The sequence below is a fragment of the Lemur catta genome, chromosome 8 (assembly GCF_020740605.2).
Source record: "Lemur catta isolate mLemCat1 chromosome 8, mLemCat1.pri, whole genome shotgun sequence".
In the NCBI taxonomy this organism is placed as follows: Eukaryota; Metazoa; Chordata; class Mammalia; order Primates; family Lemuridae; genus Lemur; species Lemur catta.
The window spans coordinates 7,570,338-7,595,384 of record NC_059135.1 but is presented as its reverse complement, the minus strand read 5'-3'; the positions used below and the strand labels follow the sequence as shown (position 1 = coordinate 7,595,384).

At 45.7% G+C, this 25,047-nt stretch overlaps 1 protein-coding gene and 3 non-coding genes across 4 annotated transcripts; all 4 read right to left on the bottom strand.

Moving 5' to 3' along the window:
* Positions 1-285: 285 nt before the first annotated feature.
* Positions 286-9,387, bottom strand: NCL (nucleolin). The gene is made up of 14 exons (XM_045559658.1): positions 9,196-9,387; positions 7,998-8,117; positions 6,446-6,926; positions 5,988-6,185; positions 5,794-5,880; positions 5,462-5,603; positions 4,882-5,006; positions 4,172-4,295; positions 3,260-3,417; positions 2,532-2,655; positions 2,208-2,341; positions 1,561-1,687; positions 942-1,165; positions 286-784 (listed from the first exon to the last, which is right to left on the bottom strand). The coding sequence occupies exons 1-14, from the start codon at positions 9,211-9,213 to the stop codon at positions 708-710; spliced, it is 2,139 nt and encodes a 712-aa protein (XP_045415614.1). The 5' UTR covers positions 9,214-9,387; the 3' UTR covers positions 286-707.
* Positions 1,349-1,484, bottom strand: LOC123644238. Its single transcript, XR_006737057.1, has one exon. It is a non-coding gene; the product is annotated as a small nucleolar RNA SNORA75 (small nucleolar RNA).
* Positions 1,997-2,076, bottom strand: LOC123644244. The gene has a single exon (XR_006737063.1). It is a non-coding gene; the product is annotated as a small nucleolar RNA SNORD20 (small nucleolar RNA).
* On the bottom strand, positions 5,679-5,748 carry LOC123644242. Its single transcript, XR_006737061.1, has one exon. It is a non-coding gene; the product is annotated as a small nucleolar RNA SNORD82 (small nucleolar RNA).
* Positions 9,388-25,047: the final 15,660 nt, after the last annotated feature.

Sequence of the window (25,047 nt, the reverse complement as noted above, 5' to 3'; positions counted from 1 at the left end):
CACCGCATCTTAGGAGACCGAACTAACATGTGCCAATGCCTGTCTCAGAGCTCTTATTCAGTACACAACCCTCAGGCCTGCTACAAGCCACAGAAGCCTTCTGACACACCTTCCATGTCACCCCACCAGCCATTCCACCCAAATTGGGGGTTGGGATACTGGAAACCAACACACTGATCATTTCCATCAGGATGGGTGGAACTGAGTGACCGAGCTGGCTTTGTCATGCTCTTCAGTGACTGCCATCAGTGACATTCCAGGAGAAACTCTTTAGGAAGTAACGAGTCTGGCAACCAGAATTGACTTTTAATTTGTCCTAAAGCTGAAGCAAAACCCATGATAAAACATTCTGCCTTCCTTTACAACCCCCCAATGCAAAAAAAAAAAAAAAACAGGAAAACAAAACAAAAACAAACTATTTGTAGGAAAAAATGGTTTTGTACATGGGATGAAACAATATAAATTCAAAACTTACAGATAAGGGTTAGCTCTATCACTCATCTCTTTAAAAAGTTTATATGAATATCCAGTCAAAACCAACAGGGTATCGCTCTTGAAATGTTATCTATACGGATTTCCAAGTAGACCACAGGACTGTATACTGTCTTGGAATGTCCTCAGAAGGCTCTGTCATTGATCATGTAACAGAGTAAAAACCCCAGAGTCCTTTCTTTCAAATGGAAGAGGGAAAGACATAGGGACAGAAGCTATTCAAACTTCGTCTTCTTTCCTTGTGGCTTGTGGTCTCCTCCTCCTCCTCTTCCACCTCGGAAGCCTCCTCGGCCTGCAGGAAGGCAAGACAGAGTTAAAGAACAGGTACAAAGTGACCCACATTCTCCTCCCCAGTGATCAGGTACCCTGCCTAACAACAGCACAGGGCCTGAAGTGCACATGCCACATGGTGTTTCAGTACAGATGCTGAGGTCACCCCCGTGCCTTACCTCCAAAGCCTCCCCGGCCTCTGCCACCAAATCCGCCTCGGCCTCCTCTGCCACCACCTCTGCCTCCAAAGCCTCCTCTGCCTCCACCACGACCCCCAAAGCCACCTTCACCCTTCGGCTTGGCCCAGTCCAAGGTAACTTTGTTTCCATCAATTTCACCATCTTCCATGGCCTCCTTTGCCGCTTTGGCATCTTCCTCACTGTTGAAGTCTACAAAACCAAACCTAAAAAACCAAATGAAATCACCCATTATAAAGCAAGCACATACTGAACAACTGCCAAGTTAACGTCACATGTTGGATAGCTGTTCCACAGAAAGCAGCCTTGCTTAGTTAGGAAAAGCCCAAGTGACAGAGTAGCTCTCTTATGGAAATTTTTAACTGGTTTAAGTGACTGCCTAAACCCCAGAATGTCTCACAAAACAGCCAAATATACCTCCATAAAAAAGAAGGTAGAATAATGCTAAGGTCTGTGAATTCTTCTTCTTCTCGTGCGAATCCATAAACTGCCACCAAGAGACAGAACGGAGCTCAATGAGAAGACAAGTGAGACCTGAGATCTTCACACAGCATAAAGACCCTGGGAGTGGAGGCAACGCTGCACATCCACTGCACCTTACCCTTTGGAGGATCCGGTTTCCCTATCAGTGACTATCCTTGCACGAATAGAGCCATCAAACGACTCCTTCAATGTCTCTTCGGTGGTATCCTCAGACAGACCTTTGACAAACAGAGTTTTGGATGGCTCTGGGGAAAGAAAATAAAAATTGTGCCTTTTTACTAAGTCACAATTCATAATGACACTGAATTTGCACAATGCCTAGTACGACTACTGGCCAAAAATGCTTGCCTTAGTGGAGAAAGCAGTTAGAAGCACCTTAGCCAACTAGTGCTTAATTAAAGGGCTCATATCAACAGCCCTTTTTTATTACCACTGCCTAGTTGAGATCCTGCCCCAGATCTTTTATGGAAAGTGGGAGAAGCAACCCAAATGGGAGCGCTGCCCACCATCTAGGGCAGTAAATCACAGGCCAATCTGCTGCTGAGTTGACACAGCTGGATCAGAACTTGACTATCTAGAGGAATTTTCTTGAAATTTCATCAATTATTTCTCAGGTAATCAGTCATCATATCCAGTTATCTTTCACTCAGTAGCAATAGAAGAAAAATGGGACCTGTAGTCAAAGTAAACACTGACATAAACAAGTTCAAGCAAAACACTGAGAATTCCACCCCCAACCACAGTACCCTGTCAACACGAACTTACGACTTCTGGCATTAGGTGATCCCCTGGGTGCTTGCAACTCCAGCCTGATTGCTCTGCCCTCAATTTCCCTTTTATTACAGGAATTTAAAGCTTCTTTAGCATCTTCAAATGAAGCAAATTCTATAAATGCATACCTAAGGATGAAAAGTTAAGACCTCAAATAAATGACCAAGCACACGGCTCTCCCACTACCCTATGATACCACCAAATCTTTCCCCAAAGCAGGTATTAAATGCTGCTTTACACTGATCTGCATAGCTAAAATAATTCAAAACACTCCTAATAGCCTACAGGTTGACAGTATAAAGATATTAATTATTTTACCCTTTAGATTTGCCATTTTGGTTTTGGGGCACTTTGATCAAGGTTGCCTTCTCAAATACTTCCTGAAGAGTTTCTTCTGTTGCACTGTAGGAGAGGTTGCTTAAAACCAGAGTTTTTGACTCACCTGCAAATAAAGAGATGCCCACAGTCTGACTCTGAAGCAGTGGTTCCTAGCCTTAGTCACACTTCTGAAGAACTTCAGTGCTTGGGAAGTTAACATGCCAATATTGATGTAGGCGAAATATATCCTGCTTCTATTACTTAACACGTTGAGTACCTTTCATGTACTGTAATGTCCTGCTTATTGTTCTTTATGTATATATAGGTTGACTACTGGTCTACGTCTCCCTACAACAGTAATCAGAGTTCAGAGCACACACGTCAGCACCTGAGTTCTGCCTGCCCACCACCGCCTCAGTGGAAAAATTGTCTTCCATGAAACTGGTCCCTAGTGCCAAAAAGGTTGGGGACTGCTGATTTAAAGCATACAAAAGGAAGCAGATTTGCTTACCATGTTCCAACGCAAAAGGATTTCAGCTCTCATTCAAGGGACTGGAGATTACTATTACAACTAAGGACAAGACTAGGGGCATAACTTCCTTAATCTGCATCAAATTAATTAATCTTTACTGATTATAATCAGTACTTAAACTTATGAAGTACAAAGATACAAAAGATTTCCCCCCATCAATGCTGGAAACCATGTAAACAAGCCTGTAAATTCTCACCACTCCAGGTGCTATTCTTTCCACCTCTATAGTCTTGACTTTGACCTTTCTCTCCAGTGTAGTACAGGGAAATGGATCGCCCATCGATCTCTGTTCCCTGCTTTTCTTCAAAGGTTTTCTCTGCATCAGCTTCTGTCTTAAATTCAATATAAGCAATCCTGCAATGGGCAGGGGGAAAGAACACCAATGTTTTAACCTGACAGACCTTGCTTCAGCTCTGAGTACAATAAATACCTTTAGTTTTATGCTCATTGAAACATTCAAAGTTTCTCCTATCTTCCACTTTTACATTAAAACTTGAGCTTCCCTCTTACCTCCCACTACAAAGTTTAACAAATACTGTTAGAAAAATCTTCTCAGACCTGGTACAGTGGCTCACGCCTGTAATCCCAGCACTCCGAGAGGCCAAGATGGGAGGACTGCTTGAGCTCAGGAGTTTTGAGACCAGTCTGACCAAGAGCGAAACCCTGTCTCTACTAAAAACAGAAAAATTATAGCCAGCGTTGTGGCATACACCAATAGTCCCAGCTACTTGGGAGGCTGAAGCATTGAGGACCACTTGAGCCCAGAAGTTTGAGGTTGTAGTGAGCTATCATGATGCCATTGCATTCCACCCAGGGTGACAGCAAGACTGTCTCAAAAAATCTTTTCATATTAACCTCACCTCACTGCAGTACCTGGCACTTTCAAAGAAGCACTTACAAACTAGGCACATTCCTTACTCCTTTACATGTATCAGCTCATCTTTCAAAATATCCCTATAAATCAGGTATGTTATCCTTGCTGCACAGAAGGGAAACTGAGGCACAGGTTCAGAGGTTAAACTATCAGAGATCACACACCTAGGAAAATTGGACCAACACTGCCTTAAAAAAGCAGGGAAGTGCCTTAATTTTAATAGATAAAACATACCCTTTACTCTTCCCATCCTTGCTGACTAATCTGATCTCCATAGCATCTTCAAACACTTCTTTCAACTCATCCTGAGTGACTTTATAAGGAAGATTTTTGGCCAAAAGTGTTCTGGCATCTCGATCTAGATTAAAAAAAGAAAAACAACAACACAAAAATGAGCTGCATGGCCTACAAGACCAAAGAGAGAAAAAAGAAAAAACAAAGGCAGTTCTATTCAACAACTAATGTGAGATCCTATGATGTAAAAGGCTCTGTGCTAAGTATGAAGCCACAGACATTGCAAAATACAAGTGGGTCCTCTCCACATTGTCACAGCTGATGTCAAACTCCATCTAAAGTAGATGCTCATTATCTCTGAATCTTAAAAACTAGGAACATACCACTTTAAAACAGAAGTGTATAGAGGAAAATAAAGGATTCAAAGGGAGCAATTAGGGACCAAATACAGTTTCAGTGAAGAAAGGCTCCTGTATATTAATTTAGGTGAATCTAATAATCCTTTTTCTAAGTAAGTATTCTTGCCAGCCTGATTCAGGAATTCATATTACAATACCAGCAAGCACTGCCAACTACTGTTGTAAACACTTTACTAATTCAATTCTCACATTAATACAAACCACGGGAGAAAAGTTACAAAGCATTTTCCCTACATTAGACTACGACTTCTTAGATACATTAGGAGCACAATCTCCCAAAGCCTTACATACCTTTCTTACTGTCTTTCCCTTTTGGTTTCTCTAGTTTAATTTCATTGCCAAAGACTTTCAAACCAGTGAGCTCCAAGGCTTTTTCCAGGTCTTCAGCAGATTCAAAATCCACATAGCCAAATTTTCTTTAAGGTGAAGAGGAGGGCAAAATTACACGTGAAACAAGTCAAAAGCTACACATGTATTCTGGGCAAATGTGACATTAGAAAGATCAAGTAAAAAACCACCTATAGTATTTATTATTAACAAAATAAAGTTAAGCCTGTGCAAATTGTGGCTATAGAACAAGGTCTATATTATACCAAGACAGGACATGCAAGTTCACCTTTGAGGTCTTCATGATCAGCTAAATTGCTTACACCAATAGTAGTAGCTAACAAAAGAACCTACATAAAGCACTAGGAAAGGAGAATCCTGTCTGAATAAAAGCATTTACTGTGCTGACTATTCGGGTCTAACAGATTAGGTATTTGGAAGAATATAAACACCAAATTTCTATAACAGGCTAAGGTAACAGTTCTAACAAGGGAGGAGAAAAGCATTAGCAGCCTTCATTTGTAATGTGCAGTGAAGCACTTACCTAGTCATACCAATTCTGACATCCACAACAGCAAGATCATTTTTAGCAAAAACATCACTGATACCAGTTTTTAATTCGGGAGCAGATTTGTTAGAGTTCAGGTTTCCAATAAAGAGATTGAAAGATGTAGTTGGTTCTGTGCCTACACAAAAAATTGAAATATCAATCTATTTGTAAAGCATGGTACAAAATTTCTAATACGAAATTTCTACGTATAGCACATCAGCATGTTACAGCGTAACATCAGGTTTCAGTATTAAGTCCCTTTGTCATTCATCATTTGTGCTAATCTGACTTTATCTCCTCTCACACCCCCTAATTCTGCTAGTTACCTTCCACTTTCTGTTTCTTGGCTTCAGGAGCTGCTTTCTGTTTGGTCATTTCCTTCTTTCGTTTTCCAGGCGCTTCTTTGACAGGCTCTGGACAAGATTTCAAACAATGTGTCACCCGTGAGTAGCTACATATACCTAAATACCCCCTTTAAACATAACTCAGGTCAATGCACCTCAGAATTGAATCCAATTACCTTCCTCCTCCTCCTCCTCCTCCTCCTCTTCATCATCTTCCTCCTCCTCTTCATCATCTTCCTCATCATCGTCATCCTCATCCTCATCTTCCTCCTCTTCATTTTCATCCTCAGCCATGCTCTTAGCTTTCACAGGAACAGCTTTTGCAGTTTTCTTTCCTTTGGCTGGTGTGGTCTCCATAGCTTCTTCTTCAGAGTCTGAAAAAGAAGCCACTTAGTTAACAGATCACTTGGCAGCAAAAGCCTATGTTATGAAAAATGCTCACAGAGGGTACTGTTGATAAGCATTTCCTCAGGGGCAGGAAATCATTCACTCATAGTAGAGCTTGGCACACAGTAACCCAGAGTTTCCAGAAGGATCCTCATCTAATCTCCAGGTTGTCATATAAAGTGTATGTAGTGTTGCTTCCAGAACCTCATCTCAAGATATCTTAGTAGGTACTGAGAGAATGCCTTACCATCTTCTTCGTCATCATCCTCATCATCATCCTCCTCATCTTCATCATCCTCATCATCATCCTCCTCTGAGACAGGGGCAGCAGCTGCTGCTTTAATCACTGCTGGTTCAAATTCATCCTCCTCATCTTCATCATCCTCCTCATCCTCGTCGTCCTCCTCGCTGTCATCCTCCTCCTCATCACTGTCTTCCTTCTTGGCATTCTTGCCATTCTTTGCCCCCTTGGCTGGGGTGGCAGCTCCCTTCTTACCAGGAGTTGCTACCAGTGCTTTGCCTGGTGTGGCTCCCTTTTTGCCAGGTGTCACAACTGCTTTGGCTGGTGTAACCGTCTTCTTGGCCTGTGTGGCTGCTGCCTTTTTGCCTGGGGTGACAGCTGCTTTCTTCGCAGGTGTGGCAACTGCAACCTTTTTTGTTGGAGAAACCACCACCTTCTTTGCTGGGGTTGCAGTAGCCTTCTTGCCTTTCTTCTGAGGGATGATAACCTTGAGAATACAAAAAAATAATAATTTTTTTAAAAAAACAGTAAGTCTGCCCACCCCCTACTCCAAAAGATAGCCATGGTCCCAATGAGTGTTAGATTCTGGCACTGCCTCAGTGCCACAAGCATTAGGTGTATGATAGCATGTGAAACTCCAGAGCCTTGTTTTATGTCCGTAAAGTCATAGTTCTATCAGGTAAAATACCCAAGCATAAACAAACTTTCTGAACACTTAAAATACCTGTGGAATTCTTCTACCTTATACTTTTTTAAACCTCAACGTTCTCATCTGAAAATGACAATAGCATCAACCATAAATGCAGCTTAACAATGAAGAATATGTGAATATTATTCAAAACCTTATACACAGAAGGCTGTGTTGACTGTTAATAAATCATTTGGGGTTCCTAAGTGTGGTGATAGAGCCCAACAAATACTCAATTCTTAGGACTCAAAGTAAAATGAAGTTCAAATAGCCAGGCTAAATAACCCCTGCCAAATTATAGCACATCAAAGAGTGAGCATGTTAGCCTGATAAAAACCATCATTCATCTACATTTAAGTCCTATTCAAATCTGCTTTTGGATTACTAGTTTTACCAGGTAATACGTGGAAGGGTAAACTTTTATTAAACTCTAAAAAAGAAAAGTTAGCACATTTAAGTGGTTAGTTGTCTTTATAGTGAGCAAATGATAGCTAGGAGTGCTAATCTATACCAGAGATAATGATAACAGTGATTAGTGTTACTAAGCTTATACACGGTGGAATAGAAACCAATTAATCTTGATTAGAGGGTAGGAAACGAATCTGATAAGGTCATCCTCAGATCTAAATACAATGTTCAGCTCTGCCACTTATTTTATAACATATACCTTTCCCTCTCTAGCCCACAGGGCTAACAATAACATGTTGAAACTGGATAATGTAACAATTTAACACAACTTATCACAGGTCAAGCCCTGCAGAGGGCATATGAAAAGGAAACTCCGGAGCTCATGTGTCTCAAACTCATTCAAATACCCAAATGACATTGTTTTAACTCTCCATTTTGTAGCATTAAGATGGATATAATTACCTCTTCTTCTTCACTGCTGTCATCATCTTCATCTTCTGACATTTCCTCATCTTCACTATCTTCTTCTACTTCCTTCGGGGGAGGAGCCATTTTCTTGGGGTCACCTTGATTTTTACCTGCCTAAAAAATGGACACAAGTAGAACACTGCACTCCCATCAACTTTTCAAGCTATACATATTTTGCCATCACTCTACATAGTAAAATGCAATAATCTCCTTTCTCAGAATCCATTTTTCATAATGCTAAATAGCACAACAAAGACTACTCTTGATATGCAAGAGGAGGGAATCCTCAAATTCCCACACGTTTTTCCTGTCAGGTTTTACAAACAGAAAACCAAACTTCAAGATAAAAAGGCAACCTGAAATAATTTCTCTTCCTGTTGCCTTAGTTAAGCACATCAGGCACAATCATTAATAACCAGTGCCCTGCAACAGGACTATTTTCCAGCGAACTATTCACAGTCCTTCAGTAAATTCTGGCACCTTATTCTACCACCCTCGTCTGAATCCAAATTAAGGCTGAAGATCTTTAAGACACTTTTTTTTTTTAAATCGCCTTTTAAAAATAATTGCCTTTGGTCTTACTAAGTTTTCCTTTCCCAGCGACACAACCCCGCCCCTTCCAGACCCGAGGGGCCACGTGGGGGTACACGGTAGGCCACCATGTGCGCCCAGGCCGGTGCAAAAAGTACGCGGCAAAGCCTCCTTTCACGGCCCGCCACGTGTCCGCCGGCCTGGCTCGGGCGGAAAGGTCCAGGAGGCCACTGAGCTTCCCACTAGGGCCATCCACCGTTTCCCGCCTTAGGACACCAATCTCTTCCGAGACTCTGGGACCCACGCGGCTGGGCCCACGTGGTGGGCCGCACTCCGGGACACGTGCGTCAGGAGGCGGGGCCCAGCTCGTTAGTCGCAGGAGTTTGGCCTCATCCTGCCTGCCCCGAGGCCCAGCGCCCCCTCCTCGCCTAAGTCTCCCCCCACCGCTTTCACCACCCCCCGCACCTGCCAAAGCTCTCCACCTCGCCACCAAGTAGCCAAAAGCCGCGAGAACTCCCCGCTTGTCGCGCGAGACTTCCCCGCAGCATGGCGCCCTCGAACGCGCCCGGGACTGCGCGCAGGCCTTCCTCCCCGCGGCGCCGCGCGCGCGCTCCTCGAAATGCAGGCCTAAACGTCCGTGCTTGTGCGCAAGGCCTCTTACCTTTGCGAGCTTCACCATGATGGCGGCTTACGACGGCGGAGTATGTATCGGGCAAGTGGCAGAGACAAACCTAGAAGAACTAAGCGACGTCGACGGCGGCCACGGGTACAGACGATCCCGGAGCACGTACGCCTAGCTGCCAGCTAGAGCTCGAGACTGAGGCGAAAGACTGAGCCTGCCCAGTAATCGCCTCTGGAAAGGCGACGACGACGCCCTCGTGACTCCGCTTCGACCAACCAGAGCCCGCGCCCGTCCCCAGGAGCCAATTGCGAGCCTCTAACCTAGAACGGCGCGGGGCGGGGCGCGGGCGGGAGTGGGCGGGCCGAGACAGGCGGGGGAGGGGGAGGGCTCGGCGGCGGCGCCCTGGGGCGGGACTCGCTTTGTGCCAGGCGGGCGCTGATTGGGCGGCGGGCGCGCGGGTCCCGGCCTGCGGGGTGAGATGGGAATTTTGAGCGTGGGGTGTGAGGGGAACGCGGGGACCTTTGGTCCCGAATGTGGTGGTCTGGTCCTGTGGACTCCCGGCGGCCTTGGAATTTCTCAGAGACCCCCACGGGCGGCCCCGGCACTCCACGCTAATCCTCCTGGCGGCCCTGGGGAAAGGAGTTCGGCCGGTTTTCCTGCTGATGAGCCCGCGAGCGCCGGAAGTTCAGGAACCGCAAAGTTCACGGTGGCCCCTTCGGAGGCACACCTTAGCCCTGCCGGCCGACGAGGTTGGGGCCAAAGTCGTCCCCCTGGCTGCAGTGATTCCCTCCCGGGCCACGTGCCTCAATCAGCCTCCTGAGAGGTGTAAATAAAGGCAGTCGCGTATATTCGTGAGGTTGACTGTGAGTAGTACACAGACACCCCATTTAATGCCAGAGTAACCTCATGGGGTGGGTATTCCTCCTAATGGGTAACAGCCTCGGAGAAGTAACAGGGTATTGCGACTGTGGGGATGGGAGAGGGACTTGGGCAGACTGACCGCAGAGCCGGGCCTTTGGCCACTCACAAGTTCCCTCTTTGTTATTTGGGACTAATGCACTCATTAAAATGTGCCTGCGAAGTCAGTGTCACCAGGTGGCTCAGGGGTAGGTCAAGAGAGCCAAAGGAAAGGTTCCTTCGATGGCACCGGCGCTGAAGATTGCCTTTGCATCACGCTTTTGCCAGTTACTCAGTGGGTTACCATATGGGTGGAACTTAACTGGTGCGAGACTTAGCAAACCAGAGCACCTTCCTTCATTTTAAAGCCTGCCTGGGATATATCCTGGGCATCTGGTATCTAATTGTTCCTACAGAACCAGGATATCTTCAGCTAGGTATCACCTCTGGAGATTCAAATTAAAGAGATTTGTGTTGGGGCCCAGGATTTTGTATTTTAACAAGGCCACAGGGGATTCTTATGAGCAATCAAGTTATTTTGCAATTCTTACTAGCACACTCCTGAGACTGAGTATAGGAAACCCACAGCTACCCATTGGGCCGCTTTGATCATGGCAGGAGGCTGAGACCAGTTTTGTGGGCCCCACCCTGTTTTCTTTTGGTCTGTGGAGAGCCCCCTGAGGAGGTTCACACTTTGAACTCGACTGGATGGGGGCCAAAGGGATACTTTCTGGAGGATGAAGACAGAAAGAACACACCAAGACATGGTGGAACAAGACCATGTATTTTCAATCAGAGCAGGCTTAGGGCATTCATAGAGGCTGGAGAGATGAGCAGTGGATGTGCTGAAGTGACTGGAATGAATTCTGGTAATAGTGGCATGGCTGGCTACTTTCTCATTCATATCTCAACTCTTCCTAAGCCTTCCCCAACTCTCCAATGAAAAATGCCTCCCAGAGAGACTCGCCATCACACCACCCTAATTCAGTCCTCTGCGGGTACTTAGCACTACCTGATATTTTTCTTTGATGTTTACTGTCTGTTTGCCCCCACCCAGCCTTGAGAACACAGACTGTTTTCTGATGTATTGCTGCTGCCTAAAGCATTGCCTGCCACACAGTAGAGTGAAAATTATCTGTTAAATGAATGAGAAGTATAATTTAGGTAGAAGCAGCAGTAGGGAAAGCCCATATAGTTCACGTGGCATTGCTCTGGAGTCAGTCTGGGCCAAAACAGCAATAGCTAATACTTATATAATGCTTATTAAGTGCCAGGCACTATTCCAGTTCTTTATAAATTTATTTGCTTTTCAAAATAACCTTGTGAAAAAGTTATCACTGGGGCATAGAGGTAAATTAACTTGTCCAGGGTCATGTAGTTAGTCAGTGGAGGAGGTAGGATTTAAATTGAGACCCTGCTCTGTCATCCCAGTTTATCTATAAAGTAAGGATAATAACAGTACTTGCCTCTTGAGTTATGCATACTAAGGGAGATACTGCATGTATTTTTTTTTTTGAGGGCACATAAGCAGCTTGGAGGTGGGGGGGAGATGAATATTCTTACAGCCTATGAGGAATGAGCCAGTAGAGGGAGACTTAGAAGGCCAGAAAAGAAATGGGGGGTGGGGAGACCAGCTTGAGTGAGGGAGGGGCCGCCTCCTGGTCCATTCCAATTTGAGAATAAAGGTAAGAGTGGGCACCTGGGAAACTAGTGGCCTAAGTGTATGCCAGAGTGTAGGCTCTAGGGGAGGACTTACTGTCTGGCTGGCTGTGTAAGAGCCTCCTATGTGCCCAGACAGTGCCTAGGTGTGAGAATTAAGGTAATTCCTGTCTCCTGGTCTCTTCTTTGGGAAGAGTTTGGTGGACACAGGCAGGAGAGAAGGCAGGGACACAGTCTTAAACTCCAAAGAACTGAATTAAAAGGTAAATAAACTGCAGATGAAGTAAATTGCCTACAGTAAGAAGAGGGAAGAACAGATTACTGCTTTGAACAAGATAATGGTCTTCAGGGTGGACATCCCTAACAAAGTCCAAATGCCTCAGTCCTTGGATGAGTGGAAATTATAAAATCTGAACCTGCCCCGGCATATAATGGGTGGGCAAACATGAAATATTACTTCCTCCCCATGTGACCTTGGGCCTCAGTGTTTTTCATCTATTAAATAAAGGCAGTAATTCGTGTTCTCTTTTCCAAGGGTTTGCCCAAGTACTAAGAGTGACGCAAAGATGGATCAGATCCATGTCCTCTGGGGCTCTAGATCTGAGATCCCGGAGAGGCAACCACGAGTGGGCTGCCCAAATGCCCAGAAACTTAAGTAAGGCTACCTCCAGCTTTATTCTCTTGCCACCAGGGTCCAAATGCTGTCCCCCATCCCCACCCTGTAGCTAACCTGGACCACAAGACCAGAATGGGAGGGGTGGGTAAGGAGCTTGCTTGTTTCCAAATGCTTTTTTTTTTTTTTTTAGTTTCGAAAACATGAATCATTTTCCCAGGTTACTTTTAGGAAAACAAAAGAAAAAGGAAAAAAAAGAAAACATGAATTATTTATTTATTGAATTGTAAAGCATACACAGTACAAAATTCAAAACATTCAAAAAGATGCACAGTACACTAAGTCTTCCCTTGCTGTCCTGTAGCCTCCCCATTCCAGGGTAGTGCCTGCAGCAGTCTCTTGTGTATCCTTCCAGATGCAATCAACGCACTTGCAAATAGACAGGTGTATTTATTATACTTAATACAAATGCTGTCATACTAGGTACGCTATTCTGAACTCTTTTTTATTAACTACATTTATCTTGTAACTCATTCTGTATCAGCACACGTAGAGCTGCTTCATTCTTTTTAATAGCTACATGGTGCTCCTTATGTGAAAGGATCACAATTTATTTAACCAGTTATCACTGCTGGACATTTAGGGTTGTTTCTTATGTTTGGCTATTATAAACTGCTATAACAAGTTTTTTTTTTTTGTTTTTTTTTTTTTGAGACAGTCTCACTTTGTTGCCCGGGCTAGAGCGAGTGCCGTGGCATCAGCCTAGCTCACAGCAACCTCAAACTCCTGGGCTTAAGCGATCCTACTGCCTCAGCCTCCCGTGTTTTTTTTTTTTTGTTTTTTTTTTAAGAGACAGGATCTTGCTCTGTTGCCCAGACTGGAGTACAATGGCATGATCATAGCTCACTGCAGTCTTGAACTCCTAGGCTCAAGCTGCCTTCCTGCCTCAGCCTCCCAATTAGCTGGGATTACAGGAACGTGCCACCTGTTATTAGCCATCACCTAATTTTTTTATTTTTTGTAGAGGCGGGTTTTCACCATGTTGCCCAGGTTGCTCTCAAACTCCTGGGTAGGATTACAGCCTTGAGCTACTGTGCCTGGCTGTAAATAGCCTTTTTACGCACTTTATTTTACACATGTACAAATCATATCTGTAGAATACTGCAAAGTAGAACAGCTAGGTCAAAGGCCTTTTGCATTTTGATAGATGTTCTCCCAAGTGCTGCCCTTTGAAGTTTTTGGTGACAGTTTTAGCCAAGAGTGACCCCCACCTGCTCTGACTAGCTGGGGTTATCTGCTGCCCCCAGAGCTCCAAGACAGCACTGTACGTTTTTTTTTTTTTTTAATGACGCAACAAAAGTTTATTTGCAAATCAGTCATTTGGATATTAGAATATGTTTTTCCAGGCTGGGCACGGGCTCACACCTGTAATCCTAGCACTTTGGGAGGCCAAGGTGGAAGGATCACTTGAAGCCAGGAGTTCAAGACCAGCGTGAGCAAGAGTGAGACCTTGTCTCTACAAAAAATAGAAAAATTAGCTGGGCGTGGTGGTGTGGGACTATAGTCCCAGCTACTCAGGAGGCTGAGGCAGGAGGATGGCTTGAGCCCAGGGAGTTGGAGGTTGCAGTAAGCTATGATGACGCCACTGCACTCTAGCCCAGGTGACAGATCAAGACCATGTCTCCAAAAAAAGAAAAAAAACAAAAATGGAACAGTTACTTATATGCAATGCCTTTAGTACTGTACATTTTGCAGAGGAGGAAATGGCTGGCGGGGAGGGTAACGCTACCCCATCCCCAAGGTCATGGCTCTAATTCTCTGGGGAGTCTTACTAGTCCCTGACACCAACCCAGAAGCCTCAGGGGCACTGCCTTGAGCAGCGCTGGCCACCTCTGCAGACCTGCCTGGATCTGGCCTGACTCTGCCCGCTGCCTGGCTGGTCTGCATTAACCACCACACCTGTCCACGCACTGAGGTGCCCACTTGGGGCATCCATGGGCACTTCTGGACCCCAAGACCCAGTCGGCCACAGTGAACCTTGCACCCATGCAGAGGTCCAAAAGCCCACAGGAGGGGGTCTGCAGGGCTTCAGAAGATTAACTCCATTTCCCAAATCCAGGCCTCTAGGAACTGAATGTCTCAGGCTTCAACCAGCAAATAAAATCACATCAGGTATTTAAAACGGAGTTTTTGGGGTGTCCAAGCACGAGTGCCAGGCGCCCTGTGTAAAATAAAATAAATAAAAAATAAAACGGAGTTTAATGCAGGGACTTGGTGACATGGTTGATGGAATTACTAAGAAGCCAAATGGGACATGAGGTGAGAGCAGGAAGCTGCTGCCACTCTCAGGCGCCCCACCGCCCCAGGCTCTTCCAGTGAAGGTGGACCCGGGAGGAAGAGGCTGGGCTACTACCAGAGAAGCTGCCCAACGCAGAGGGGTGGGAGGTGGCGGGTATCCTGTTCCCGTGTCTCCCCTGCTCTTGCTCCTGAGATCCAGCCAGCATGCAGCTGACAAAGCCTACAGGGCAAGCCCCCTGCAATGTAGGCCAAGCAGGCGGCAGCAGTGGGCTTTGCAGCCTCAACCTGTCTCCAGAACTCCAGGCCTGGGTGTTGCTGTAGTGATGGGCAGAACCAAGTTCCCGTTGCCAACCCAGCCCGATTCTGTCCTTTGGGTTCCCTGAGGCCTTCAGATGTTGTCTAGAACTTCCCCAGAACTTTCAGCCAGATGCCAAAGGGGGATCCTAAGCTTTTCCTCCCTTGCCAGGCCTTGCTGGGTGTGTTAGCCAATCTTCCCCTGCTGGATGCAATGTGTGCCTCCAGGGCTCAGGGGCCAGAGCCAAAGTACCCAGCCTTTGTCTCCCCAGAGCAGCTCAGGTGGCCCAGGAAGCTTCACCTGCTAATCAGAGGTTGGAGTCAGCCCCTTAGCTCACCAAGCCACCCCTGAGCCTGCTGGAGGAAACTGTAGCAGGCCCCAGATCCTCACTCCAATTTTCCTGCTGCACCTCCCAGTCCAGGCCACGGTCAGCTCTCCCATCCCCATCCTGGAGGATGGGCCTCGCTGGAGAGAGATCTGGGATGACACAGGTCTGGGTCTCCACTGCCCTGCGCTCGGCAGCAGCCCTGGTGGCAGCCCCAGCCACTAGCTGAGACAATCTTCCAGGAGCTCCTGACGGGCTCTCATTGCCATCTCCCCAGCATCTATTCCAAGCCTCTTTTTTCCGGGGCCCTCACTCCTCTTCTGCCCTCCCTGTCAACAGGTATTTATCCTTTCCTACACAGCAAAGACACCTCTCTCAGGGATCCCACCCTCTGATTGGCACACAGCCCCAGGCAGCCTTAGCTTCCCCCACCCTGGCCCAAGGCCCCAGGGAAGCCAGAATCTTTCTCTAAAACACCCTTTCCCCTGGACCAGGGAGCCCCTCCTGGCCCCCTCCCAGGGTCCCAAACCAGTGATCTCCTCTGAAGCCACCTGCCATCCCAACACCTCCTTCCCTCCATTGCCCTTTGCAGGAGCAAGCTCCAGGGAGAATTGACAGTTGCTGTCAATGTCCCAACCCCCAAAGGGGACCTCCAGTCCCACCCTCTGCAGACACCCTCTTTGTTGCTAGCCCAAAGGATGCTCTGTAGACTTTATCTCTCTTGCCCCTTCCGCAGCTTCTCTCTCCTGACCACATCCTCCTTGGAACTTCTCCCCTGCCTCCCTGACACCACTGTCCCCTGGTCTCCTTCCTCTGCCTACCTTCTTCCTTTCTCAAAAGGGAATGTTTTCCCCTTTCTCCTCCCTGCACATTCCCTGAACAAACCCCTTTGCCCTGGGGCCTCAACTACCATCTGTACACACACCCACTTCCTACCCTCTGCTGGGAGCAGCTTGTCTGGTAGCAGCTGCAGCTCCTCAGTGGGTCCACCCTCTAGTGGCTGAAGCCATCTGATGGCACCCAAATCAGGGTCTCTCCAGTAGCATCTTTCTTCCTGGGCTCCAGACTCATTAACCCAGCAGCCTGGCAGATGTCTCCCTTTGGTGCCCTGTAAATCTTCAAATTCAGAGTGTCCCGCTTTGACTTTACTTCTTCCTCTATCCCTGAACTGCCATCTTTCCTACCTCAATACCAGCTTTCCAAGCCAAGAGCGGGGATGTGATCTATCTTAGTCCATCTGGGCTGCTATAACAAAATATTTTAAACTGAGTGATTTACAAACAACAGAAACATATTGCTCACAGTTCTGAGGCTGGAAATCCAAGATCAGGGCACTGGCAGATTCAGCGTCTGTGAGGGCTCAATCTCATAGACGGTGCCTTTCTGCCGTCTTTACGTGGCAAACAGGCTCCCTCAAGCCTCTGTGTAAGGGCACTAATTCCATGCATGAGGGCAAAGCCCCTGTGAGCTAATCACCCCTAAAGGCCCCACCCTAACTGACATTAGGTTTCAACATGTGAATTTGGGGGGACACCAACATTCAGACCATAGCATTGTCTAGACTCCACCCTCTCCCTCAGCTCCCACAGCCAGGCTTCCCAAGGCCTGGGCTCCAAGTGTGCTTGGAGTCGTTCCACCACATCCCACTACTCTGTCCCCTGCCCCTCTCGCTGCAAGCCTTCCTCAGTTCTGCCTGGATTCATGCAGCAACTGTGAATCAGCCTCCCTGACACCAGTCTCGCCCCATCTCCTCTGCCACGCTGTAGCCAAACCAGTTTTTCTCATCAACAGATACAGGCACATTCTTCTAGTTAGGAGCTTTCCATGACTTCTCACAGCCATCCTGAGGAAGTCCAAGTGCCTTAGCCCATTCCTTCTGCAGACAGCGACTAAGGCAGGGCAAGGCACTTGCCTCAGGCCCCACCTCTTAAGGGACACAACAAACTCAGCCATGAGAGAACTATTTCAGTGCCATGTTTTTCAATTACTGGGAAATTAAATCCATGATGAACAAAAAAATCAGAATTTTAAATGAACACAGGATCACTATTACTGATAATTCTTTTGCTTCAGGCTCCACTATGGTTTACACAGCGCTGTTATTGATCCTGTCCTTTTTTAAAATTTGATACTTTGTTCATGATGGATTTTATTGCTTTAATTTTGATTTTAAAATGTTACATTAAAATATTATATTGATTTCTGAGATTTTGACCTTAAAATCTGTGCACCAGGCATCTGCCTCACTTATCACACCCTAGTCCCCATCTTGTGCCCTGCAGTGACCTCCAGGCTCCAGATCATGTGGACCATGGGTTTTCCCCCAGTGGTCCCTCTGGGCTCTGTCCCTCCTGCACCTCCTCTTCTGCTCCCTCCCTGCCTGAGATGACCACCCCCAACCCCAGCTTCCTGGTCATCCTTCAGGACTGAGCCCCCTTTTCCAGGAGTCCTCTCTGTTGTCCTCAGACTGGGTCAGGTTCTCCTCCATGCTCTGAAAGCACCAGCTGTCACAATGCTCTTGGGTGAGCATACTGTGTCTGTCTCCCCATTCAACCGGGAGCTTCTTGAGGTCATGTGGAACTCACACTCTTGACACTAAGCTATGCACAATGTCAGCAAACAGTTGGTGCTCAATAAATGCTGATTTAATGAATGATTCTTACCAGGCCTACAGTTCTTGGAGGGACTTCAGAATAACTTTAATGGGTATTCCAGAGACTGAGATCCTAGATACTACAGAGAACACGGCAGTTGCTTCCAGGCCCCCAAGTCTAACCCTAGCCTATGGCCACCTTGCCTGAGCTGGGGAACCCTGGCCCAGCCAGGTACTGTCTTTCATGAATCCCCCTGTCCCTCACCTAGGCCTCAGCCTCTGTTCCTGCTTAGTCTTTTCAATGCTATTGTAAATGGAATTGTTTTCTTAATTCCATGTTTTATTGTTTATTGCTATTGAATAGAAATATGCTTGATTTTTTTGCATATTGATTTTGTATCCTAAAACCTTGCTTAACCTTTTATTAGCTCTAATAGCTTTTTGTGAATCTGTTGGATTTTCTATATAGAAGATAATATCATCTGCACACAGAGATAGTTTTACTTCATCTTTTTCCAATCTGAATGACTTTTATTTAGTTTTCCTTGCTTAATTGCCCTGGATGGCCCCAGTACAATTTGAATAGAAGTGGTAAGAATGAACAAGAAGTGCCTTGGTTCCTGATCTTAAAGGGGAAAGTTTTCAGTCTTTCACCATTGGCTATGATGCCGGCTGTGGATTTGATAGTAGATAACTTTTATCAGATTGAGGAAGAGCTATTCTCTTTTGTTCAGTGTTGTTTTTTTTTTTTTTTGTTTGTTTGTTTTTTTATCATGAAACGGTGTTGGCTTTTTGTGAAATGTTTTTTTGACATCTATTGAGATGATTATGTGGCTTTGTCCTTTACGGTTAACATATTTTCATTTTTAATTTTTATTTATTTGTTTATTTTGCAGAGACAGGTCTTGATATGTTGCCCAGGATGGAGTGCAGTGGCTATTCACAGGTGCAATCATAGCGTACTACCGCCTCAAACTCCTGGCCTCAAGCAATCTCCCTGCTTCAGCCTCCCAAGTAGCTGGGCACACAGGTGCACCACTGTCCCTAGCTTTTTGGTTAACACATTTCTCAAAGTAGTTCCCTGTGCAGGGTAGAGGAGTAGGAACCAGGCAAATGGGACACAGGCGTGCAAAAGAGAATTTTTACTGACTATCCTTTCATACTTTTGGTTTATTGAATGTATTTCTTATTTAAAAATTGTGATAAAATACACATAAAATGTACCAACTTAACCATTTTTAAGTGTACAGTTCCATAGTGTTAAGTATATTAACATTGCTGTGCAACCAATCTCCAGAACTTTTTCATCTTGTAAAACTAAAACTCTGCACCCATCAAACAACACCTCCCCATCTCCCAGTCCTTGGCAACCACCATTTTACTTTCTGTTTCTATGAGTTTGACTACTCTAGATATCTCCTACAAGTGAAATAATATTTCACAATAATATTTGTCTTTTTTGTGACTGGCTTATTTCACTTAGCATAGTGTCTTCAAGGCTCATCCATGTTGTAGCACGTGTCAGATTTCCCTTCTTTTTAAGGCTGAATAACTTCCACTGTGTTTATCCATTCATTCATTGATGGACATTTAGGTTACTTCCACCTTTTGGCTATGGTGAACAATGCTGCTATGAACATAAGTATACAAATATCTTTTTGAGACCCCGAGGCTGAGGCCGGAAGATCACTTGAGCCCAGGAGCTGGAGACTGTAGTATGCTATGATCCTGCTGCATTCCAGCCTGGGCAGCATAGTGAGACCCTGTTTAAGAAATTTTTTTCAATCTTACTTTTTTTAGAGATGAGGTCTTGCTATGTTGCCCAGGCTGGTCTCGAACTCCTGGACTCAAATGATCTCTGACCTCAGCCTCCCAAGTAGCTAATTAAAGGAACATGCCACCACATCTGTTTTTTCCCCCTATCCCCCACCTGGGCCTCAGCCTCTGAGTAGCTGGGACTATAGGCATGTGCCACCACATCTGGCCTGTTAGTAAGTTTAACAAAAGAAGTGTAAGACTTAAACACTGAAAAATACAAAACAATACAGAAAGAAATTAAAGACCTAATAAGATTAGGCAAGGGGTGGGGAGAGTAGAAAAAAAATACCTAATAAGTGGGAATACATCCCATTAAGTCAGAAGACTTAATTTTGTTAAGATGGCAATATACTCTCCAAATTGATTGAGAGATTCTGTCCAATCCCTATCAAAATTTCAGCTGCCTATTTTTGTGGAAATTGATAAGTTGATAAGTTGATCTTAAAATGTATAAAAAATTCGAGAGACCCTGAATAGCCAAAACAATCTCAAAAAAGAATGAAGAACACATTTTCTTTTCTTTTCTTTTTTTTTTTGAGACAGAGTCTTGCTCTGTTGCCCCAGGCTAGACTGCAGTGGCATCATCAGAGCTCACTGAGCCTCAGACTCCTGGATTCAAGCGATCCTCCTGCCTCAGCCTCCCGAGTAGCTGGCACATGCCATGACGCCCAGCTAATTTTTCTATTTTTAGTAGAGATGGGGTCTCGCTCTTGCTCAGGCTGATCTCAAGCTCCTGACCTCAACCAATCCTCCTGCCTCAGCCTCCCAGAGTGCTAGGATTACAGATGTGAGCCACTGCACCTGGCCGAGAACACACTTTCTGGTTTCAAAACTTACTACAGAGCTACAGTAATCAAGACAGTCTAGTACTGGCATAAGGCTGTATGGAAAGACATATAAATAAATGGAATAGAATTGAATGTCCAAAAATAAATCTACAAATTTATGATCAATTGATTTTGACAAATTTGCCAGAACAATTCAATGGGGAAAGAACACTGTCTCTTTTTTAATTTTTAATGTTTTAGAGATGGGGGTCTCACTGTGCTCAGGCTGGTGTCAAACCCCTGAGCTGCAGCTATCCTCCTCCCTCGGCCTCCCAGGAAGCTAGGACTACAGGCATGAGCCACCATGCCCAGCCAGAACACTCTCTTCAACACATGATGCTCGGACAACTGGTATCCACATGTAAGAGAATAAAATTGAACCCCTATCTCACACCATATATAAAAATTAACTCAAAATGGATGAACATCCTAGATGTGTGAGTTAAAACTACAAAACTCTGAGAAGAAAACATAGGCATAAATCTTCCTGACCTTGTATTAGGCAGTGGTTTCCTAAATATAACACCAAAAGCACAGATAACAAAAGAAAATAAAAGGTACATTGGACTAAATCAAAATAAAACACTTTTTTGTTGCAACAGACACTATCAAGAAAGTGAAAAGATAATCTACAGATTGGGAGAAAATATTTGCAAATCATATATCTGATAAAGAGTTAATATCCAGGATATATAAAGAACTCCTACACCTTAATGACAAAAAAAAAACCATTTTAAAAATGGACAAAGGATGTGAATAGGCATTTCTCCAAAGAAGACATATAGATAGTGAATAAGCACAAGAAAAGATGCTCAACACCATTAGCCATCAGGAAACACAAATCTAAACCACAAAAAGCTACATCTTCACACCCATTATGATGGATAAAATTTTAAAAAGTCAGAAAATAGCAAGTATTGATGAGGATGTAGAAAAACTGGAACTCCTGTACACTGCTGGTGGGAATGCAAAATGGTGCAGCTGTGTTGCAAAACAGTCTGGCAGTGCCTCAAATGGTTAAACATAGTTACCTTATAATCCAGCAAATCTACTCCTAGGAATGTAGCCAAGAGAAATGAAAGCACATGTTCATACAAAAACTTGCTCACAAATATTCATAGCAGCACTATTTATAATGGACAAAAAGTAAACAACTTAAACATCATCTGATGAATGGATAAACAAAATGTGGTATATTACAATGGAATATTACATAGCAATAAAAAGTATTAATCTATGCTACAACATGAACGAACTTTGAAAACATGCTAAATGAAAGAAGCCAGATGCAAATACCTCATATTTTATGCTTCCATTTATATGAAATTTTCAGAACCTGCAAATCCATAGAGATGGAGGGCAGATTAGTAGTTTCCAGGGTCTGGAGGAAGGGGGCAATAGGGAGTGACTGTTAATGGGTATGGGGTCTTTTTCTGAGGTGTCAAAAATGTTCTAGAATTAGTTGTCATGGTTGCATAACTTTGTGAATATACCAAAAAAAAAAAACGCTAAATTTTACCCTTTAAAAGGGTGACTATTATGGTAATTGTAATAAAAATTCTATATTAAAAATGTATTAACCTTCAAGGAGAAATATATAGCTCTCACCAGACCGGGACTGGATTATTTGCAGACCTCCAGAGGAAGCTGAATCAGAAGGTAGCTTGGCAAACATGGAATGCCAGTTTAGTCTAAATTCACAGTACATCCAGAATCCTCCCCGTTCTTACCACCTCCACCCTGCCAAGACAATTCGCTCCCCTCCCAGCTCTGCCCTGACTCTCTGCTCCCCAGCCTGGATGAATTTCTTTTAAATCTTCAGATTCGCCCAGCCACACTTCCAGGGCCAGGTCTCATTTGCCTTCCTCTAAGGACAGGAGTGTGAGCATAGATCACCAGTATCTCCAGAGCTCCTGTGCAGTGCTGGGGTCTAGCCTGGTGCCTGGCACAGGGCAGGAGCTCAGGAAGCATTTCTGGAGTGAACTTGAGAGTTAGGAAGAGACTTATTGAGGAAATGCCATTCAGGGTGAGCCCAGTAGGGCCGTGGGTCTGTCAGCCAGGTGGGGGACAGGGAGTGCCCTGGGCAGGCAGAACAGCATGTGCAAAGGCCCTGGAGAGAGGGCGGGTGCCCTCAAGCACTCAGGGATGACTGAGGGGCTTGAAGACTATCGATCAATCTCATTGAGCGGAGAGGAAGAGGTGACAAATGGGGCCAGAGAGACAGCTGGGGGGTTGAGGGGCTTTGGCATTGTATCTGAAGCACAGTGGGGGCCGCCTGACAGGTGCAGGCCAGAGAATGACGTGGTCCTATCTCGTATTTTGTGAAGATGGATGCTTCATAGAGGCTGGATTGGAGGGTGAGCTTGGGGCTGTGGCTACTGTCCAGGGGAGACAGGGCATCTAGGGAGAAAGAGCTCCCCTCAGATCCTCTGTCTTGGGAGTCAGTGCTATTCGTCCGGAAACACCTCCTGCTATTGCTCATCTGTTATGTCCACTTCCATATTCTGTTTCACTTTAGAATGACTTAAATAGTCAAGGGGCTTCCACGGCTCACAGCCCTGCAAAGTCCAGCCCTTCAGGCCTGGCTGGATCCAGCAACTCCTAGATGCCATCCTGGAGCCACCTTCCTGTCTGTCTTTCCTGCTGCTCCATGTCAGCTTCATCTCAGGCCAGCTTTCGTCATGGGGGCAAAACGCCTCCTGCTGTGGTTCAAGCAATAAATCTCATGTCTACATATCTTAGAGTCCAGAGGGAGATAGAAAACATCTTTCCCAGAAGCCCCCAGCCACAGAGGAGTCCCCTCCACTGTCCTTGGATCACAGGCCCACCCATGCAGCCAGGCCATGTAGCAGTCATAGTAATGTCAGTGTGCCCCTGGGCCACCTGTCCCGCCCACAGGCCCTGGGGTGGGAGGGAGACAGGGAACCAGAGAATGATCAGGGAGGACCTGGAGAGCAGAGAAGGGTCATGGGAGGCCACCCGATAGCCACTGCAGCCAGAAAACCCAAATCCTTCATTCATTTCCTTGTCAGTAGTGGGCGGCCATCACCTCTACCTTGTGGTTTATAAGCACAGAGTGGTTCAACCACAACAGTTAAGTGCTGCCACCATCAGCAGGATGCTGTGGCTGGTGTGACCTCGGGCAGAATCCCTCCGTGCCACCTGGCTGTTTTCTGTGAAGGGAAGGCCCTGGTCACCGGTGACCTCCAAGTCGCTTCCCCACTCTTCCTAAGGCCCTTCTCTCCTAAGGGAGGGGCAGCGGCCCCAGTTGGCCAGCAGGTGGCAGTGCCGAGGCCGGCCAGTGTGGCGCAGCCTGCGAGGGGCACCTGGGGAAGGGCCTGGCCTCTCCTGCCGGCCCTGCCATCCAACCGCTTTCCTGGGTGCCCCACTCTCAGATGGCAGCAGGGTGGGCTTCATGGGTGTGTGACCTGCACCTAGAAGGGCTCTGGGCTTGGTTTAATGTTCTGCCGTCACCATCTCAAGGTCTTAGTTTTTTGGGTTTTTTTTGAGACAGAGTCTCACTCTGTTGCCCAGGTAAAGTGCAGTGGTGTCATGATAGTCCACTGCAACCTCCAACTCGTGGGCTCAAGAGATCCTCTTGCCTTCGCCTCCTCAGTAGCTGGGACTACAGATGTTCACCACCACGCCTTGATAATTTTTCCATTTTTAGTTAGTAGAGATGGGGTTTTGCTTTTGCTCAGACTGGTCTTGAATTCCCAAGCTCAAGCGATCCTCCCACCTCGTCTCCCAGAGTGCTCAGATTACAGGCGTGAGCCACCGTGCCCAGCCTCATCTTGAGGTCTTAGTACCTGTTCAACTAACCAGAGCCCTGTGTTTTCATTTTGCACCAAGCCCCTCAAATTATGGTGCTGGCTGGTGGGACTCCTACTGCCTGGGACACCCCCAGCCCCCAACCAGGTGGGGCAGGTGGCCCAGGAGCACACTGACATTACCATGACGGCTACATGACCTGGCCTCGGGGGTGGGCCTGTGACCCAAGGAGCTATGATGACGCCACTGCACTCTAACCCAGGAAACAGAGCGACTCTGCCTCAAAACAAAGTTATGGTTACCCTAAAAGTTAATCCAACTGTGATAGTACTACTATATGCTGTACTCATCAGAGCAAACCACTGGAGGCACCACATTTTAAAGAGGAATGACCAAATTACCATTGTGAACAGTTCCAAACCATAACACATGCATATCTGCTTAAGGAAAATATACTGTGATTACTCCTGTTTTCCTCCAGGCTAACACAATTTGGGTTTCAAAACAAGAGTTGCATTCACCAAGAATTTCTTGGCTCTGATTGGTACAGAAAACTAATGCAGTGTATTACTGACATCATAGTATAGGTTGAGCATCCCTAATCTGAAAATTCAAAATGCTTCAAAATTCAAAATTTTTAAAGCAACATGACACCAAAACCGGAAAATCCTACACCTGACCTCATGTGACAGGTTGGAATAAAAATGCAAGTGGACAACACAGTTTATTTAGCATCCCCAACGGAAAATGAAATTATCTTCAGGCTATGTGTATAAGGTGTATATGAAACATAAG

What these genes read in the sequence shown, in the direction of transcription:
- NCL (XM_045559658.1), bottom strand. An exon ending in CAAGAAACAGAAAGTGGAAG is followed by an intron (nt 5,604 to 5,793) that starts GTAACTAGCAGA and finishes TTTTTTGTGTAG; the next exon opens with GCACAGAACCAACTACATCT. An exon ending in CAAAATGGCAAATCTAAAGG is followed by an intron (nt 2,342 to 2,531) that starts GTAAAATAATTA and finishes TTTCATCCTTAG; the next exon opens with GTATGCATTTATAGAATTTG.